The sequence below is a fragment of the Tamandua tetradactyla genome, chromosome 3 (genome assembly GCF_023851605.1).
Source record: "Tamandua tetradactyla isolate mTamTet1 chromosome 3, mTamTet1.pri, whole genome shotgun sequence".
Lineage (NCBI taxonomy): Eukaryota > Metazoa > Chordata > Mammalia > Pilosa > Myrmecophagidae > Tamandua > Tamandua tetradactyla.
In genome coordinates, this window is record NC_135329.1 from 204,089,714 (window position 1) to 204,111,169 (window position 21,456).

The 21,456-nt window shown below is 37.3% G+C and overlaps 1 protein-coding gene across 4 annotated transcripts in view; it reads right to left on the minus strand.

The window, feature by feature from the left end:
- The window catches only part of SPHKAP (SPHK1 interactor, AKAP domain containing), a 237,239-nt gene that overhangs the window by 102,663 nt on the left and 113,120 nt on the right, over nucleotides 1–21,456 (minus strand). For 3 of the 4 annotated variants that reach the window (XM_077155349.1, XM_077155347.1, XM_077155346.1), the window contains one exon: nucleotides 18,541–18,646. In XM_077155349.1, coding sequence (XP_077011464.1) covers nucleotides 18,541–18,646 — 106 coding nt within the window. Of the gene's footprint in view, nucleotides 1–18,540; nucleotides 18,650–21,456 lie in introns of all 4 variants that reach the window. The other variant, XM_077155348.1, reaches the window with a different exon arrangement.

Consider the following 21,456-nt stretch of genomic DNA (forward strand, 5'->3'; position numbering starts at 1 on the left):
TATGTTAAGATGTAATGTGTTATTTTGGATGGACTGCATGTGTGTGAAGCTATCTCAATAAACTATTAAAAAAGATGTAATGTATTTATTAATTTTTAAATAAATAAAAAGTTATAAAAATTTCTCCCTTAATTTGCAGTATGGAAAATATGATGCATATAACCCACATAAACACCAGCTTCCTGAGGTTCAATAATTTCTTATCAGAGTGCAAAGGAATTTTGATACAAAAAGGAAGCAGATTGAGATCCACTGACCTAGCTTAACATATATATAAAGTAGAATAAGGCTCTAAATCCACCTTTCTCGCTGCCATCGAATTTTGTTTGCAGAGTAGAATCGAGTTTAAGGGCATGGGTATTAGCAGTAGCTGAGTTGAAATCGTGACTTGGTCATTATAGCAGGATGACCCTGGGCAAATGATAAACTCTGGGTCTCAGTTTCCATACCTGTAAAATGGGGATAATAATAACCCACTCTCATGGGGTCATTAGGGTGACCATTGAGATGCCATGTGTGTGAAAGACCGAGCCACATGGTGGCATGTTACCCCCTCAGTACATGGTTTCCATGATTATTGTTTGAAACAAACTGCAAAGGACAATAGATCATTGGAGGCTTGGAATTAGTGGCGTGAAAGCATTTCAGATTAGTTGGGACAAACTTTCCTTAGCAAACGTTCTGGTTTAAGGTGTAATATTTGTTGTATTCTTTTTTGGGTGTGTCATTTTAGTTCTGCATTTTTTAAGTATTAATAGTTACAGCTATCATTTTTAAATGCTTGGACTGTGCCAGGAATTATGCTAAAATTTCATTTATATATGTATATATATATACATATTATATATTATATATATATTTTTTTTACTGTTTTTTGTTTCATTCTTTCTGCAGTGTTATAAAACAGGGATTATATTAAAGATAAGGATCATTAACAACAACTATAATTTTGAAAACGAAGAGTTTGGGCTCAGAGAGACTTGGCTGTCTGCCCCAAGCTGCCGGGAGCCAGACTTAGAATTTGGCCCTGGAGATATCAAAGCCTCTGCTCAAAATCATTTAGAAGTTCTACTTTCCATATAATCACAAGTGGGTCTGAGTTTGGGTGTGGTTCTAGAAAGTCACATGCATCTAATTTTTGTAAACAAAACTACATTCTCTTCTAGACTTCCATTTCAAAGTTAGGTTTTCATTAATGAAACTCTGAGATGATCTTTTTTCTTTAAGGTGAAGAAAATGTTTGTGAGGTACATTATCATAACTTAATTAATCCACTTGGGAAGCAGTTTCAGTATTTCAACTTCGCAAGGGAAAACATGCTTTACATCTATTTAAGTTAACATCAAACCAAATCAATGTCATTATACTTCTCCTCCTTGTCCCTTCTTTGATCCTTAGAATTTGGAGCACCTCTCAGTAACACAAAGCACTCATCCGCTATGTATCCTAGGAATATGAGAGATTTAAAATGCAGTCATCAAATGAGCATACTGCTTAATAATGCTTTACAATGGGTTTTAATTAATCCTCTGAGTAGAATTACTTCTTAGCCATTTCAAACGTTACACTTCAAAAATTAGGTCCCTGAGCTGCCTCTACATTCTAATATATGCAAGGCACACAGGATAATGGTTGCAACGAACTATGTCAACAGAAACAAGCACCTGTCACTTTTCAGAGTCTCTGAATTATTCTTGCCTTAGGTCAACCTTAGGAGGGGGACAGAACTGGTCACAATTAATTCACTTGTGTCTTTCAGAAAAATGATGGGCTGGGTTGGCACATTTATCCACTGTAACACAGAGAAGCAGATGTGATGGCATCAGAAGAATCATCCGGACACGTCACCATGAGAGCCTCACAGCTGCGAAAAGAGGCTGTGTAATGATGAGGCTGTGTAATGATGAGGCAGATGGAGAGCAGAGGTGACTATAACAAAGGGACATGAGCTTGGAAAGATTTATTTGTCAAGTCCTCTAATAAGTGCCCTAATCTAAGGGTATCTATTTTTTGGCATCTATATTTTAAAAATTAATAATAACCAAATATATGCAAGACCTTGCTCTGTCTTATCCTGGGAATGAGGAAAAAAGTTCAAAAGGTTTATAGAAGTGCTCACTCAATGGAAAATGCTGAGTGTATTCCCCAAGGTACAGCTTTGCTTTAAGAACAAGTAGAAATGGCTCAATAAAGAAGCAGAAGAAAAAAATGAAACCTAATTCTTTCAATGCTTAAAAAGAAATGTTCTGTAGAGGGTTATTCCTGAGAATATTCATTCATTACATAACATTAAATTTTAATTCTATGCATCATAGTAAAAAATAGTTCATCTTTTCACATCAATAATTAACAGTAAAGGTTTCCCCATAAATTTCATTAGTATTCAGAGATTATGAATTATTAAATCCATGTATTCTTTTATTATTGACCAAGTAATACTAGATTTATTGAAAACTCTCGGGGCTAAGTCACTAACATACATTATCTGAACTAAACTTCTACACTTACAAGGGAGGATTTAATGACTAATACATGTAGAGTGTTTAAAACAGTGCAGGACACAGTAAGTGCTCAGTAAAGATTAGCTATCATAGAAAGCATTATTCCCTTTCTCCAGGCTTAGAAGGTCAATAATTCACCTAGTTAGGGGAAAACTGAGTCAGGCGAGTTGACCCCAGATCAGAGTCCCTACTTAAAGCAATGCTTCATGCAAGTTGGTGACATTACATGATTCTCATCCTCAGGTTCTACTGAATCCTTGTGTTGGTTTACATCCATCCCTCCATGGGGGCCTTGGTCTGGATGGTCTAGAGGTTTGGGTTCCCATCCTAACTCGACAGTTAACACTCTGTTTTTCTTAGGTGTAGTCGCCACCCACTGGCTCCCAGCCTCAGTTTGCTCCTTGAAAACAATTAAACCAAGTGACCCAGAGGCCTCTTCCAGATGGAACATCACGCATTTCTCTCCCTCCTTCCGCCTTTCATTCTTCCTGCTTCTCCTTTTCCAAAGGGCCAAATAAGTGAGGAGAATAAAAACACAGGCTTCACTAAAGCACTCAGCATCGTAAGTTAAGTAGTTTTGATCTGCAAAAAGCTTTTAGTTCGATGGCTTTGGACAAACCATTAGAAAAAGGGGAGCACTTGAATGAAGAACATGTGCTTGAGAATGTAATGATTTGAAGCTTTAAGGATATGATCTTCCTGCTGAGAGAGTCACATTCTAAGGAGTAGAAAAGAAAAACTCAGCAGGCGCTCAGCAGCTCATCTTTTTATCTGCTATTTTTAGTTGTGGCCTCACTTACTTTACATGAGGAGCTAATGATGAACATGCTGTGCATTTGCAAGTTTCAAATGATGGCACCTTTACTCTTAAAATTTTATGAATGTCACAAAACAATGAAGAAAGACTCTCTGCTCCATTTAAAGTTACTTTCCCTTTCATATAAGGCTGAGTCAATATGAGCACTTCCATACTGATAGGGAAAGGGGAGGAAGAGACAAGGTTTAGTAATCCGGTCACAGTTCAAAACGTTCGTGAGCAACACCTTAAAAAATAAATGTGGTTTACTTTGGGGAAGATGATGCCATCGTTAGCCACAGAGGTTTGGAGGCAGAACTGAAATTGAGTTCTATTTCCTTCACGTACTGACCGAGAGAACCTGGACAAATCATTTAACTTCTGTTGAGACCGTTTTTTGGATACTTAAAATCAACTTCAGAAAGCTGCTACAAGGAGCAGTTAAAACAACCCAACGCTCACCTCTTAACGAAATACGACAGCTATTATTATCAGAATGCAGTAACCCTGAATGCAGTTTTTACATCTTAATGCTTTTTTGACCTTTTCATGTCAGTTGACAATTTCTCCTCCTTTACTTATTATTTTACTCTCCCTATTTCTGTCATCTCTTCCTTCAGTCAACACATGCTCATTGAGCTCTTGCTACATTGTACACTGGAAATATTAAGATTAATAAAAACAACCACAGCTTTTTTTTGGAAATTAAAATCTAGTAGAGAAAGAACAAGCACTCAAAGGACTGTGGTAAAGGAAAGTAGGTTCTTTGATAAAAAATAATTCAGATCATAAATAAATAAATAAATAATGGGGTGAAAAGGGTAAAATAAATAAGGTAGATGGAAATACTAGTGGTCAATGAGAGGAAGGGGTAAGGCATGTGGCATGTACAAGTTTTTTCTTTTTATTTTATTTCTTTCTCTGGACTGATGCAAATGTTCTAAAAAATAATCACGGTAATGAACACATAAGTATGTGATGATATTGTGAGCCACTGATGTCTGGAATGTATATGTGGGAAGATTTCTCAATAAAAATATTCTCTTTTAAAAAAAAGCAATCCAGGTCAAATAACAAAAAGGAAGGGTCATTCATCAGTTCTCCCTGCAGGGCGGGGGTAGCAGAGGAACTTTACTTGAATGGAGTGTTAGAGATGAATCTGAGTCACCTGAGGATGTTTCAGGAAGGCTGGGAGGATGCGTGCTCCCCTTTATTTTTTTGTTGGTCTGGGAATTGAACCTGAGTCTCCCACATGGAAGGCGAGCATTCTACCACTGAACCACTCATGCACCCTGTGTGTCCCTTTTAAGCTAATTTCCCTCATCTGATCCCCTAAAGGTGGGCATTCTTTTATATTTATTTCTCTCAAAGACTTAGTGAAAAGATAATAAGTATTTTAATATTGAGAAACATCCCCATTTTCTTGGGGCAATCAAAATATTGTCATATTTCATAAATATAAAGATGTGAAGCAGCCTCAAAGTTGTATAAAATTTTTTATTCATAAAACCAATCAATATACAATATGAACATTCTTTTTTTCATCACATAGTTGCTTATTTATCATCATGATTATTTCTTAGACATTTGCATCAACTCAGAAAAAGAAATAAAAGGAAAACAGAAAAAAAATCATATATACAATACCCCCTACCCCATCTGTTCATTGATCACTAGCATTTCAATCTACTAAATTTATTTTAACATTTGTTCCTCCTATTATTTATTTACTTTTCATCCATATGTTTTACTCATCTGTCCATAAGGCAGATAAAAGAAGCATCAGACACAAGGTTTTCACAATCACAAACACTGCAAAAGCTATACTATTATATAATCATCTTGAAGAAACATGGCTACTGGAGCACAACTCTATATTTTCAGGCAGTTCCCCCCAGCCTCTCTGTTATGCCTTTATTAAAAAGGTGATATCTATTTAAGGCATAAGAATAACCTCCAGGATAACCTCTCGACTCTGTTTGGAATCTCTCAGCCATTGACACTTCATTTTGTCTCATTTTATTCTTCCCCATTTTGGTCAAGAAGGTTTCCTCAATCACTTGGTGCTGAGTCCCAACTCATTCTAGGATTTCTGTCCCACGTTGCCAGGAAGTTTCACACCCCTGGGAGTCATGTCCCACATAGAGAGGGGGAGGGCAGTATGTTTGCTTGTCATGTTGGCTGAGAGAGAGTGGCCACATCTGAGCAACAAAAGAGGTTCTCTTGGGGGTGACTCTTAGGCCTAATTTTAAGTAGGCTTAGCCTGTCCTTTGAGGGGTTAAGTTTCATATGAACAAACCCCAAGATTGGGGGCTCAGCCTATTGCTTTGGTTGTCCCACTGTTTAAGAATTCTCCACTTGGGGAAGTTGAATTTTCCCCCTTTCTTGCCATTCCCCCAAGGGGACTTTGCAAATACTTATTTTATTCACTGTTCAAATCCTTTTGGAATTTATCGAGCCTCAAAGCTTTTAAGAGAGGGTCATTTCACTTGTAAAAGGTAATGCTTGTTTAATGTATGCAGCATGATTAATGACTAAATGCTACTTAAAATTAATTGGATATTAGCATCAAAACAAGGAAATCACTCCACTTTAGTATATGTGCTGCCAAAGGGAGCACAAGAAATCACTCCACTTTAAAACCAGGCTTTATCTTTCCCTTCACACAGGTGGGTCTGAGAGAAGTTAAGATGTTGTGAGATACTGAGATATTGATGTCCTCAGACGTCTGGAGGCAGAGTGGGGGGCAGACATGGGGCAAGCACCATTTGCCATCTACTTACTCGTGAGTACCAAAAAGTATTCTTATTTTCAAATACATCATGATGTGGAAAAGGTTGGAAAGTACTCTCTGATGGTATCATCCTTCCCAGTGTGAAATGTTATTGTCATGAGTGTACATTGGAGAGGAGGGGCTAAAAGATGTACACAAAATAACTGGAGTAAGAGAAGCCCTTTAGAATGGCTGTGGGCATCTCTCAGAGAAAATTCTTTGGGCCGTATTTTTGCCCTAGACTCTTCCTAAGAAACTCATTTTAATTTTTTTCTAATACAAGAAGACTCTGTGCAATATGAATGGGCAATTAGATTTGTTTAGCGAGTGGTAAAGATGGCAAGGGAAGAACTCTTCTATGCTACACAGATTTGTTCTGCAATATAACAATGGCATCTCTGCTACAGGTGCATTTTCTTCAAAGAGCTATCCCACTGTTGTACACTTCACCTTTTTAGTGTTCAGTTCTATGAATTTTGAAAATCAAATAGAGTCATGTAAGCACCATCCCAATCAGGACGTAATACAACTTCATCAGCCTAAAAAATTATTTCCTTCTCCTTTGTAGTCAACTGACCCCAAATTCCCAGCTTCTGACACCCACTAAACTGTTTCTCTCCCTAAAATGTTGCCTTTCCTAGGAGGTTTTGTATGTGGAAACAAATTCAGCCTTTGAGACCAGTTTCTTTCACAGAGAATATTATGCTTGAGATCTATCTATATTGTGTGTATTAGTAGTTTGTTTTCTTTCTTGTTTAGTATTTTTTTCTTCTATTGTCTAGTAATATTCCATTGTATGGATGTACCACTGGTTTATTTTTAAAACATTCAAGCTGAAGGACATTTGGACTGCTTTCAGTTTCTGAAAATCAATAATAAAGCTGCTATAAACATTCACTAACAGATTCTGTCTGGACTTAAGTTCTTTTCTTTGCTCGGGTAAATACATGCAAGGGAGATTACTTGGTCATACTGTAGTTTTTAAAGAAACTGCCTGAGTGTCTCCTAAAGCGTATTTCACACTTTGCATTTCCACCTGCAGTGTATGAGAGTTCTAGTTGCTCCAGCATTTGATGCTGTCAGTTCTGTTTTAAATTTATTTTAGCTATGTAATGCATATGTAGTATTTCATTGTGATGAATTTTTTTAGTTTTAAGAATTTTTCTCCTTAAGATATTTCTAAAATTATTATTTTAATTTCTATTCCATTTTGGCTCAAGCCATTTTCAAAAGCATTAATTTGACTATATTGGATGCTAATTTTGTGCTACCATTTCCAAGAAGAGGATAATGCCATCCATATTGTTTTCGTTCACTCAGTCAGCTATTATCTGTTATATACATGTGGTTTGTCAGGACTTGCTTGTCCAACGAGAAATCAATCATAAGAAAAACAATAACAACAAAACAGAGTCTCTGTACTCATTCTGTTGGGGAGGACAGACAATAATTCAATAAGCAATTATGACAGATAATGAAAAATGTGAAGAAAAATAAAGTCAGCAAAAGAGTAAAGAACAAAGGGGCACTACTTTGGAAAAAGGCCTCTCTGAGGGTGACACTGAGTAAAAAGGGGCCAGTGAGAGAAGAGCATCCTGACCAGAGATCCTTAGTGAAAACAAAGTCCTGGGGCAGCCCTTTGGTTGGTTTATTGGAGAGAATTTTTTCTCTTTTCTTTTCATTTCTTTTTTGGAATTGATGCAAATATTCTAAGAAATGATCATGATGATGAATATAAAAAAAAATACAAGAGTCACAGAAAGCATATATACTCAGGAAATGCAAATGTAGTATAATTTATGTGTGACCAGTTAGGATTTTGAACAGAATCAAATTGGATGTATAAATAGAGGCAGCTAATTAATTGTTATATAGTTGCTATTTAGAGTCAATATAACGCAGTGATATTGGATCAGTGAGGGGAATGTATTTGTTGATGCTCGGAAAAAGAAAATATAAAAACAAATACACACAGGCAAATATATGATGCACTTCAAGAAATACATTGGCTTTGAACTATTTTCTGTAGGTATACAAAATATAGGCAGTGCCAGATTTGCCACTGGACAGGGAACAGTGGATTTAATGGCCACGTATCACTTGAATGCTGATGCATGCTTTGGTCTTTTCTCAGATTCTTCTCTTCTTGGGAAAAAGCTATAGGAAACGACTGTCTTTTAAGATATTCATTCATTATACTGAGTATTAGTAGATGAACACAGAATTTGCGAAGGGGTCCATAACTGAGGTATCATTAAGGCAATGCCTTCTTGCAGAAGACTGCGGCACTCTGAAGCTGGCTTCTGTTCTTTGGCTTTCTTGCCACATGGCAATGAACATGGTGTCCTCTCCTGGCTTCTTTCTCTTCTCTACCATTGACTTTCGGCTTCTTCCTGTGGCTTTCCTGAGTTTCACTCTGCTTATAAAGGACTCCAGTATAGGATTAAGACCCATCCTGGTTCAGCTGAGTGACACCTTAACTGAAATAACCTCATAAAATGGTCCTATTTACAGGGTTCATGCCCAAGAAATGGACTATGTCTAAGAACATGTGTTTTTTCTGGGGTACATAGCTCCAAGCCACCATGGCCTTTTTCGCAAAAAAGCAGAAATTAGTTTAGTAGGCACAAAAATGAGGGGAATCATTCTAAGGATTTCACAAACACCTTTAAAGGGTGTTCAAATTCATCTGAGCCATCTTCTTCCTTCCCTCGCTGACACTGTCAGGAAGTGACATATGACAGGAAGAGCCGTCATATGAAAAAAGTAGATGGTATTTGGGCTGTTGGTTGCTAAGATGGGAGACTGAAGGTAAAGAGAAAAGCCCCAGGGCCAGTCATGGACAGAGTTTCTTTCAATGCCTGAAGATAGAAAGGGAAATCTTGAATGCCACATTTAGATTAAAAAAAAATATATTAGATTCTTTCCATTTCCAGATAGTGACATTTAATATTTAATATAAAGGTTCTGGTTAATTACAACAAAAATTCAAAGAAACAATCACTTGCCTATTCCAACAGTGCAGCATCACCTTCAATTCCACAAAATCTTCTAAGCTATTTTGGGTTTACAGAGTCCTACTTTTTAATTAAAAAAGACACTGCCAGACTGTTCTAGGAGTTCCTCACACACAGCAAAAGGATGCTTAAGGAACTGAGCTCTTGAGAATAGGATGAGATGAACAGACACTATAAGTACCATGGAGCAACTGCTGAGGCAATGCAATGGGGGTGGGGGCTGAGTCCTGAATAGACTCTTTGCTGACTTTGGAATAAGAAGCTGAATCATATTCAAATTGTGGAATAAGCCATCACTGGCTGTTTTAACAAAGTGTCATATATATATGTATGTATGTATAATTGGCTCAGGCAATGTGGAGGTGGGCAAGTCCAAATTCCATAGGGCAGACCACAGCTGGGAATTCCAATAAGAGTTCTCAATGAATTTCCCAGGAGAGGCTGCTGGATGGCTGCAAAGGGGATAGAAGTTCTCCCTTCTGACTGCTGAAATCATCACTACTCCTTTTAAGGCCTTCAATGGATGGGGTGAGATGTCTCTCATTGTTGATGGCAATCTCAGTTGATTACAGACATAATCAGCCATAGATGCAGTCAACTTATGATGATTTAAATCCACCAAACATTCTTAGTAACAAGCAGGCCAGTGCGTGCTTGACCTAACAACTGGACACCATAACCTGGGCAAACTGACACGTGAACATAACCATCACATGTCCGCACAGGGAATTTCATGGCTGGCTCTTTAGATACAGTCGGGCTGAATCAGAACCCATGCCTTTTGACCCTCACTTGCCCCCCAACCCCTCTTCTCAGTGCCTCAACGGCACACCCAATCATAGATGACTTGACCTAACCCTCTACCATAGAATCCTACTGAAGTTTAATATGAACTGCATGTCACCAGGGTTGATTTTTCTCTCTCCCCACTGTCTCTACACATCTCTCCTCTTCCCACTGCCTTTCTCACAGCAAGTATGGATTCCTAATGCCTCTTTGCATGCTAGACTCCAATCTCCTTTTGCTCTAAGAAAATCTCTTAGAACAGCCTTGTTGGCTTTCCTTAAATACTACCTTTAAAAAAGGTTTTTTTTTTTTTTTTTTGCTTGGACAGTCACCAGGAATCAAACCCAAGTCTCTGGCATGGCAGGCAAAAACTCTGTCTGCTGAGCCACCATGGCCCACCCCTTAAATACTACCTTTAGAAAGACAATTCTCTACTTCTTTTCCTAAAAATCTCCCAGTTCCTTCATTGTTTCTGGTTGCTCTGCACAATGGCGATAAGATAGAATGACTCACCATTTACTAATAACTGGATAGGCCGTTCTTTGGTATCAGAAGCTGGGTGTTGAGACCTCTGCCAGGATAGTTTATCAGAGGAGAGCACCTTGGAGCTGGCAGTGGTTATATTCCAGGGGTAAAAGCCTAGGGTCTTCCTTATATAGAAAGGCAAAGACAGCTCAAGCAATTATTTTTTTTTTAGTATTTTAAAATGTAATTTTATTTTTAAAGTTATTCATTGCCTTAAGGAAATAGCATCTATGAATATAGAATATTATAACTGTTTTCCGGGAATATCATGCTTTTAAGCACGGTGACAATATTCCTTAGCATCCTGGAAGTATTGCTGGAGATTTTGGCCAAGAGCAATGCAATCTTAATAGAGATGTCTTTAGAAAATGTATCTGAATCTGAAAAAATCCTACCAGTTTGTATGCTCGTGTCTGCATGCATTAATTGGAAACGCTTTAGTTAATTACATATCATCAAAAAATATGAATTTAAATGAAATTTAAATTTAAATGAAAGCGTATTTTATAGAATAAGATGAAATGTTAAGGAATATATATTCTGTCATCCTTCAGATGGATCCGAGCCACTGCTGACAGCAAATTTAAGTCAATTTAAAAGGAGGCCAGTCATGGCAAAGAATGCTCTTGAAACTTCAAAGAACCAATCAGATGTCATATTAAGATCAAACTCTGCCTTTGGGAAACTGAAGTGTTTTCAGTCTGCTGCCTTTGATAAGTCCAAGTTTAAAGCAGATTTAATTAACATGACATAAAAAGAGAAGGAGATTTGGGGTGTTGATTTTTTCAACAATTCTTTCCTCACATGAATCCAGTTCAGAGACTTGGTTCCACTATACCACAAAGAGCAAATCTTCAATCCATGAAGTGAAAACATGGATCGACAATGCCCAGCTATTGTGAAAATCTGACATTGAATATAATGCTTTCAAAGTAGAGGGAAATTAATAGATATCTATATGTATATCTGTCTATATAATTTTCTCTCTATATATACACATATATGTATACACACACGCACACACACACACACACACACACACACATATATATATATATATATTTTTTTTTTTTTTTTTTTTTTTTTTTTGCATGTGCAGGCATTGGGAAATGAACCTGGGTCTCTGGCACGGCAGGTGGGAATTTTACCACTGAGCTGCGATCTCACAGTCCTAAGATATCAATATTGAGAGTCTATCACATGCTATGTCCAGATCAGTTTTTAAATTCTGGTCAAATAAATTTTACTTGGCGTGAAGATCAGTGATTTGGAATCACCTATATTTATCATCTATTTACACAAACATTTTCATATGTAAATTCACACCAACCCTAAATCAGAAAGGTTACATAACTGGCTTAATATAAGATTATAATGCACTGCTGGATATCAACTCCAGGTTGGTTACATGATATACTACGGCCTCCCTAGAGATGACAGACACTGATTATAAAGAGAATATAAAGACCTTTTACTTTATTGTTTAATAGCTAGGAAGGACAACATTTACAATTATTTAGCTCACAATAGAAAATCAGTATTATTCAGTTTAACAACGATGGTTGCATTTGTCTTATAAAAAGAACTGGTCCTAAGAGAAGGTGGGGCACCAGGCAATGTCTATGTGAGATACAATTTGAGGGATACCAGGTAGCGACCTGAGTTGTCCCTTCCACAAGCAACTCTTTTTATCCCACTTTTTTCTTGTAATATGTAGAATTCCATCATTCTAAATGCATTGTTTTATAGAATCACATTACAAAATTTAAACTGCCCCAGGAATTGGTGATCATTAAATTAGGGATAGCATATATGCTATTTTGCATTCCAACTTTGATGTCTGGAGCTGCGGGACAAGTAGAATTCTAAGATCATGGCCAGGTTCAATGGCATAAATTACCAATGTCAGTTAAGGGAGGGAACAGTAGTAATTATAAAAGCATATTATTTCTGTCACAACTATATTAAGGTTTACAATCATTAATACCTCAGTGAATTTATCCGGTAACTTTCCTGGCTCTTACAACAAGGTAGAGAAAGGAGAGAAAAAAGAAGAGCTAGGATAACCATATAATTTATTTCACATATCAGCACACTTTTGAGAACAAAAAAACATTAATTAACAAAATGCCAGGACAATATATTTAAACCATGACCGGGTGGTATGGGCATCTTAGTTCTGAATAAAGGCAGCCCCTCAATATCAAAAATAAATGTTAATGAGTTCTTCCTTCAAGTAAGTCCACCAAAGTCTCCTAGCTGATGCTAGCACTTTTTTACAGCTTTGGCTTCCAGTGAACATATTTCCCCTACAGCAAAAAGAGACTGAAACAATTCACTATGCAGCCCTTGAAAGAAATTCAGTCAATGTGCAATTTTTTCAAAGGCTGATTATCTAATAAATGTATTATCTTCTGGAACACCAGTTCATTTAACAATGTGTCAGGTTTGTTAAGAAAGTTTGATGGGGAAGAAGATGAAACTATTCCATGAAATGAGTTTGGGGAATTGCCATTAGATTTCCCATGCTGTTCTTATTGGATGTTGATTGTGAAGAGTAATGATTCAGCTGGACAGCGTTGCCATTTCTAAGACATAACTGTTCCTTGCCCTACTTGCCTTTTTTTGTGCAGAACATACATTATTTGTACATTTAGAAAATGCAGATTGTCACATCCCAGTCCTATTACTAGCAATTGACAAGATTTTAAAAAACTTTTGCTCAATAATTATTTAATTATTTAAAAAGTTTTAAAAAACTTTTGCTCATATTATTTCATAAAAATGAAATAATTAAAAAAGGTATGGGGAGTTCCATATTCAGTTTTAATTTTCCAGCTGCTAAAATAAATACCATGACATGGGTTGGTTTATTCTTTCTTTTTTTTTTTTTCATGGGCAGGCACCAAGAATAGAACCTGGGTCTACAGCATGGCAGGCGAGAACTCAGCCTGCTGAGCCACTGCCAAACTGCCCCATGTGTTGGTTTAACAACAGGAATTTATTGGCTCATGGTTTCAGAGGGTGGAGGGCTGGCTTACTCCTGGGGTTGGTATCTCCTATGGCTGGCAATCTTTGGCTTTCCCTGGCTTTACTGTCACATGGCAATGCACATGGCTGCATTTTCTTCTTTTTCTACTGTGTCCTGCTGACTTTCAACTTCTGTCTGCTCTCACGGTCCAGTTTTCCTTGCTTATAAGGACTTCAGTCATAGTGGGTCAAAGCCCATGTTCAAAGCCCATGCTCATTCAGTTTGAGCACCCTTGACTAATAACATCTTCAAAGGTCTCAGTTACAAATGGGATGACATCCACAGAATGAGGGGTTAGGACTTGAACATGCTTTCTTGGGAGATATGATTCAATCTCAAACAGTCTGCACTCTGGAGTCCCAAAAGACATGTTCTTCCCATATGCAAAATACACTCATTCCATGAAAACATTCTAAGAGCAGTAAGCCTTTTTAGAACAATGCTAAGTACAAAGTCCCATCATATTCAGTTATGGGTGTTGTACTGGTTTAAAATGATGTATGGACCCTAGAAAAGCCATGTTTTAATCCTGATCCCATTTTGTAAAGGGAGCTGTTTCTTCTAATCCTTATTCAGTACTGTATGTTTGAAACTGTAATTAGATCATCTCCCCAGAGATGTGATTTAATCAAGCATGATTGTTAAGCTGGATTAGTTTGAGGCGTGTCTCCACCCATTTGGGTGGGTCTAGAAAGTTTCTGAAGTCCTATCAAAGAGGAAACATTTTGGAGAATGGGAGATTCAGAGAGAAAAGAGAAGAATGACATAGCCATGAGAAGCAGAGTCCATCAGCCAGCACTGTGGAGATGAAGAAGGAAACCACCTCCCGGGGAGCTTCATGAAACAGGAAGCCAGGAGAGAAAGCTAGCAGATGATGCCATGCTCCCATGTGCCCTTCCAGCTGAGAGAGGAACCGTGACTGTGTTCACCATGTGCCTTCTTACTTGAGAGAGAGACCTTGAACTTCATCAGACTTCTTGAACCAAGGTATCTTTCCCTGGATGCCTTTGATTAGACATTTCTATAGACTTGTTTTAATTAGGATATTTTCTCAGCCTTAGGACTATAACCTAGCAACTTATTAAATTCCCCTTTTTAAAAGCTATTCTGTTTCTGGTATATTGCATTCTGACAGCTAGCAAACTAGAACAGGTATGGTCCATCTTGGGGAAAAATTCCTCTGTCCTTGGACCTGTAAAACCTAGAAAAAAATTATCTGCTTCCGTCATACAACGGTAAGATACTCACATTCCAGAAGGAGGAAACTGGAGGGTACACAGGGGTCATGGGTCCCAAACAAGTCTGAAACCCAAAGGGCAAATTTCATTAGATTTCAAGGTCTGAGAATCATCTATGGATTGATGTTTTGTCCACTGAGCCTGCTGGAGTGTCAGCCTCACCCCTTCTAAGCTCTAGTGCACCAGAAGCCAAGCTCTCTCCAAACACTGGGGCACAGGTCCCATCCTCTTCAAGTACTGGGATGGTGGCCAGGCTCTCAGTGAAAGCTGGGGCACAGACTCACCATCTCCAAGCACTGGTGTGGCAGCACTCTCCCTGAGCAATGAGATATAAGGCCTTCCATGTCCAACCACTGGGGCAGATAGCTTGCCCACTCTAAGCACAGGGTTGGACACACCCTTTCCATACATGTGCAGACTCTAAGGAGATCTTTTTGTCTAGACCTTTGTTTCCATGGTTCTGTCCCTTGAAGTCATTCTTCCTTGAATTTGTTCCTTTTCTGTTTCTTTTAGTCAAGGCTAGCAGCACTTCTGTTCATACAAAGTTTCCAAAACCCATGTCAACTTTGCTTACAGTTCAAACAGGTCTAAATCATCAGACAATAAAACTTTCCACTGATCCTTCCTGGGTTATTACATTTCCAATCCTGACTTCTATTGAAATGGCTAGCTGAATCCATGTTCAGCCACACCATCTTTAGCAAAGTGCTGTTCATTTAGCCTTCACATGGAGCCCTGATCTCTGGGGACATTTTTCCCGAAAGCCCAAGGAGGTCCCTGATAGAGTCACTTCTGGCCCTTGTCTCAGAGCACACTATCTGGATATGATCAGAATTTTCTAAGCCATGAACTGATTACCCAATTCCAAAGCTGTTTCTATATTTTTAGGTATTTGTCACAACAGCCCCACTTTCCAGCACCAAAACCTATATTAGTCTCAACTGCTAAAACAAATTCCCTGCAATGGATTGTCTTAACCGAGGGAATTTATTTGCTAATGGTTTCAGAGATCAGAAGGGCTTGGTATTTCCTGGCTGGCAGGCAATCTTTGGCATTCCTTGGCTTTTCCCTCATATGCCAATGAACATGGCTGTGCCTTCTTTCTCTTGTGGGTTCTACTGACTTCAAGCTTTAGGGGGATGTTTCCCGTGGTATTTTCTGTGTCCAGTTTATAAAGACTTGGACAAAAGCCCACAGTCATCCACTTTGGCCACACCTTAACTAATAACATCTGTAAAGGTCCTATTAACAGATGTATTCACACACACAGGACCAGGGGTTGGGAGCTGCTCAGTTTGTTAAAACTGCTGAAGTGCAATATACCAGAAATGGACTGGTTTTTATAAAAGGGATTTGTTAAGTTACAAGTCACAATTCTAAAGCTGTGAAAATGTCCAAATTTAGGCACCAATAAGGAGATAACTTCATTCAAGAAAGGCCAACTGAGCCTGGGGTTCTGTCACATGGGAAGGCACATGGCGACATCTGCTGTCCTCCTCTCCCAGTTCCTGGGTTCGAACATTCTCTCAGAATCTCCTAGTATCTGTGTCTGAGCTATCTTCAAAATGTTCTCCTTTTAAAGGACTCCAGTAAGCTAGTTAAGACCTGCCTTGAATTGGGTGGGATCAAATTTCCATGGAAACAACTTAATTAGGAGGTCCCACCCACAGTTGGGTGGGTTACATTCTCCATGGAAACAACCGAATAAAAAAATCCCACCCAACAATAGATTTATCATTTAATCTAACATTGTCCCCCAAGATCTAACAGAGGTTTGAGAGTATTCAGGGTGAACCATGCAAAATTGTCCATATTTGAACACTTCTGACCCATTAAAAAAGCAATTTTATGTGTTTCACCTTACTAATAGTTGTTCTAGAAATAATTATAGGAGTGTTCTATTAAAAACTTTAAATCCTTATTCGTAAATATACACACATTCACATGCACATATATATGTCCTGGCAAAGTAATTCAGAATAGATTGAGCTTTAGTCTTAATTTTTGAAGTTTAACTTTAATTTTTCCAGCTACAAACAACTCTATCAGTTCAGTAGCTTTCAAATGTGATTTTTAAAGAAATGATTATGATCACCTCTTTGCCAGGGAAATAATTGTAGTTGAGGTAACAGATCATAGTTTACTAACTCTCTCAGCAGAGTAATACCTATAATGAATTATTTTGGGGCACTGACAATATTAATAAATTTTGTATTACAATATAAATAATAATAATTCATAATTTAATAATAATTAAAGGATCTTTATTTTGAGTGCTTACAACAGGCACTGTTCTAAGCATCTCACATCTATTAACTCACTGAGCCCTTACCTCAATCCTGTGAAGTAGATAATATCATCATTTTCATTTTCAGATGAAGAAATTGAGGTATTAAGTAATTTCCTCAAAATCACACCTCTATAAGTGATGGCATTGTGCATCAAATTCAGGCAGTGTGGCTTCAATTGTTTTTTTCACGTACTATACCACATTGGCTCTAATCAATACCAACATACTTTTAAAAATTTAGGATGAATTAAAAATCATCCAGCCTTGAGAAATCAGCTCCTGCTGAAAACTTTATAATCTGGAATTACAGGCAGTTGAAACAAATTTACTTAGAACTTGGAGACCTGAAATTTTAGCTCTGTTATAGTAACTCAAAATCACTTTTAATTACAGTGGCTCAATTTTCTGTATTAAAAACTGGAATTTGTATCATTGACTTCTCCATAGGGATTTTATAAGAAGAAAAAGAATAATAGATCATAGGATACACAATAGTAACAGCCCTTAATAAGACAAGTTTATTTTTTATATTTGGTTATGACTGTATACATGCAAATACATTTGTAAAATTCTGTATAATGCTAATTTTCTATAATGAATATATATTCCCCATGGAAGATATTTGTCAGTTTCTTTGGTGCATTTAAACTGAGGAGTTACCATACAAAAGTAATACAAGCAGAGAATAAATAAGGTTGCTGTAGCTAGGTATAGTAATAAAAAATTGATTCATATATATATATATATATATATATATATATATATATATATATAACATGTATAATGCATTTAGGAAAGTAATTTGTCTTGCTGTGCATTTATATGAGCTTTTTTTACAATGTAACTTTCTTCCATCTTTTAACAGTAAATGAAATAAGCCAGATGATTTACTCAAAGTTAGAATGAGAAGAAATACAGTCTCCTCTGAATTTCAGCATCAAACAATGGCAAAAGAATTAGGCAGGGGATCAGGATCTTAGGCATTTCTCTTAAAGTTTCTGAAGCTTAGTTGGATTCTCTGGGAAAATGAAGTGTTTAAATTAGATGATTTCATGTTCAAATGTATCAAATGACAACACTTCGCAAGTGTCTTAAAGCAAGATTTATTTATATACTGTATATTCTAGAAAATGCAAATCTGTTTCTCCTAATAAAATAAGCCAAGAACATGTTACTCCTTAGGAAATTATAGAAAAGCGATTAGTAAAAGATATTTCTTAGATATAGACATGGGAGGTTAATATAAATGGAACCACGCAAATTCAAAATTTTTCTGAAAGAGATATAAGAAACTGTTACCCAAGGTTAAGTTTGGGAAAAAGGATTAAGAAAGAGATTGGGTTTGAGGTGGTATGGAAATGGGTATAATTTTCATGTTATATCATATGAATAGCTTGATTTTCTGATCATTTGCATGAATTACATTTTTAAAATGCCATCGTGAATTATCTGGGTAGTAAATTATGGGCCATTTTGATGCTCGTGTTGTTATTTATTTTGCTTTAGGAAAAGTGTTGGAAAGTCAAAATAAATTTGTGTTCAAGCTCAACCTGCGATAATAAAGTAGTGTACAGCAAGGTTACCTTCTTACACGCTGTGATTGAACCACTCAGGCTGTTCCCTGAACTGCCGTTGCCGCTGCCCTGCGGTGAATCCGAAACTTCGCACATCAGTGGGGACTCCAAGTTGCTGCTTGTACCCAAAACACAAAAGAAAACACATTCCTTTGAGTCATCTTGTATTCAGAAAAGAAGACTGAAGGAAACATGCTGTGGTTTATCAAAAGTCATCTTTTCAGAGTGCATTAGACACTGCAAATCCTCCCGCTGACATTGCCATTTTTTTTGTTGGGTTCACTTTTGCAATCTGTGAACTCTCCATATAGCGCCATGATGTGAACATAAAACTGCAACTGAATACCCTTCATGGTGCTTAGATGGACACAACTGAATCTGTCTAACTTGAGCAGTGCTAGCATCTTTTCTTAACCAAGCAGTCTCAAAACCCAAATAAGTTCTTTTCAGTTGCCACCTTAATTCGGCTGGTCCAATGCCAATAGATAATAAAACTCTCATTTTATTTCTTAAAAAATGGAAAACATAATTTTGATTAGAAGGCAAGATACTACTATGGAAAGAGAATGGATTTAGAGAATGCAAGTCATGATTTTGTTATCTCTATAAGCAGTACCTTAACCTCTCTGTTTACAAAATTCCAGACTTACACCCCTGCCCCCAACTCTGCCAAATCTTGGTGGGCTTGACTATGTATAGGGATGTATAAATATTTCAAATGCTTTAAATTTATTTCTACATCCTTCAGGAGCAATAAAAATTGAGATTATTGCTGAAATTGCTTTTCATGATATGAGATCTAAATTATAACCTAATTTAAACACAAAAAGTCCTCCGAATCTTAAAGTACTTCCAAATATTTCTCCTCTTGGAAATTTGGAATTACCAAATATAATGATATTTCAAGTCTACACAGTCTATTTTTTGTTGCTGTTGAACATTTTATTAAAATACATTTTGGAATATGATCTAATAATTCTACCTGTAATTTTCAACCCAACATGTAGAAGTTTTCTCTTAGAAAAGCACGCACGAAATTTAAGACTAGTTAAATAAATATTTCTAAATAATATATAATCTTCATGTTTTACCTTCTGAATTAATTTTCATAGCATTGCAATTAGGCATAAATTAGTGTATGAGTGTAGGTTGGTAGCATTATCATTATTATGATAATGACTTTTATGACTTCTGATGATGCTCTGTAGCAAATTACAGATTCAGGCAAAAATTGCACAGAATAATTCAAGTAAAATCTGTTTCGTTTTAAATTTTCATATATTGTTTTCTGAGTAATTACAGCATTGAGGACTATAATGAACCTAATTTAAATGAAAGGATAGCACTCATGACCTCTTTGACTAGGGCAAGATAGTTTAAAAAGAAAGAAATTGGGCCCAGATCCTGGCAATCATTCCCTAGCTACATGCCATGGGCATGCCATATAGTTTTATTTGATCTCCACCTCTTCATTTAGAAATGAAGTCTTTAAATTCCATTATTTGGTCCCTCCTAGCTCCAGAAGTCCCTTACAAAATATCATAGTGGACTTGTATTTTCAGCCCTTATTTTTATACATTTCCCACAATGTGGGGACTTTCACTTCTGAAGCTGCCATTTAAGTCCATTTCAAATCCAACTGCAGACATCCTTCTAAATGCTTTCTGTCAGAGGATTCTCGACCATAAGACAGTTTGGCTTTTACCCAAAGGACAAACAGGTAAGATTGTTAAGTTCCAAATTGTTGACAGGTAGTAGATAAGACCATAGATCCAGCCGAGCTTGGTCTCCAATAACTTGACCCACGAGCCAAGAAAATCATTCTAGGAGTTGGCCTAGGTTTTTGTGCAGGAGTTAAGGAAGGCAGACATGTACTACAGCTACTGTGCACCCCACTCCCCCCTTTGGCATCTCAGGCAAGCTAGTGGATCGTTCCACCCAGGCCATCTGTTTTGGTTTGCTAAAGCCACCAGGATGCAATATACCAGAAATGGATTGACTTTTTCAAAGAGGATTTATTAAGTTCGGAATTTTCTAAGGCCGTGAAAATATCTAAATTAAGGCATCCAGAGAAAGTTGCCTTGACTCTGAAGAAAGGCCGATGGCCTCCAGGCTTTCTTGTCAGCTGGGAAGACACATGGAGACGTCTGTTGTACTTCTCTCCCGGCATGTGCGCTCAAATGGCTCTCTCAGTTCACTTCCAGTGGCTTTCTCTCTAAGCCTCTGTGGGTCCTCACTTAGCTTCTCTGGGGCAGACTCTGAATTTCATCTCTTAGCTTAGCATCTCCAAATGTATGTCACTTTGTTCCATCTCTGCTCTCTGTATTGGCTCTGAGCTCTTTCTTTGTTTTCTGTAAAATGATTAATACCCACCTTGAACTGGGTGGGTCATATCTCCATGGGAACAACCTAATCAAAAGGTCCCATTGAAACAATAGGTCTGGCCCCACAAGATTGAATTAGAAGAGCATAACTTTTCTAGGGGAACATAACAGTTTCAAACCAGTACACCATTCTAGGACTTAATGTTCAGCATTAGAATATGTCTGTCCCAGGTCATTTTACAGAGTATAACAGCCTCGGTAGGTAGAAGGCAGGCTGAGAAATAAGGCTGAGATAGGTCTCAGGCTGCTCACTCCTAACATAAAACATAATCAAAGCAGATTGTCAACAATCTTTGGTTGCTTTAGTGAGGTATCACATCTAACTTTGGCAGAGATGCTTAGGTCCAAAATCAGGAGGCAATGTGAAAACAGAGATGAATAAAAGATAATCCTTGACAATTTCTTATTTGGCCATGATGCACACTGTATATGGCTTTAGGTAGATTAACACAGAGTCATCTGTTCCCATGCCTTTTAGACAGAGATGGAATTTTTAGAGTATTTACAAAGATTCTGTCCTTGATCTATTGAGAAGCAGAAC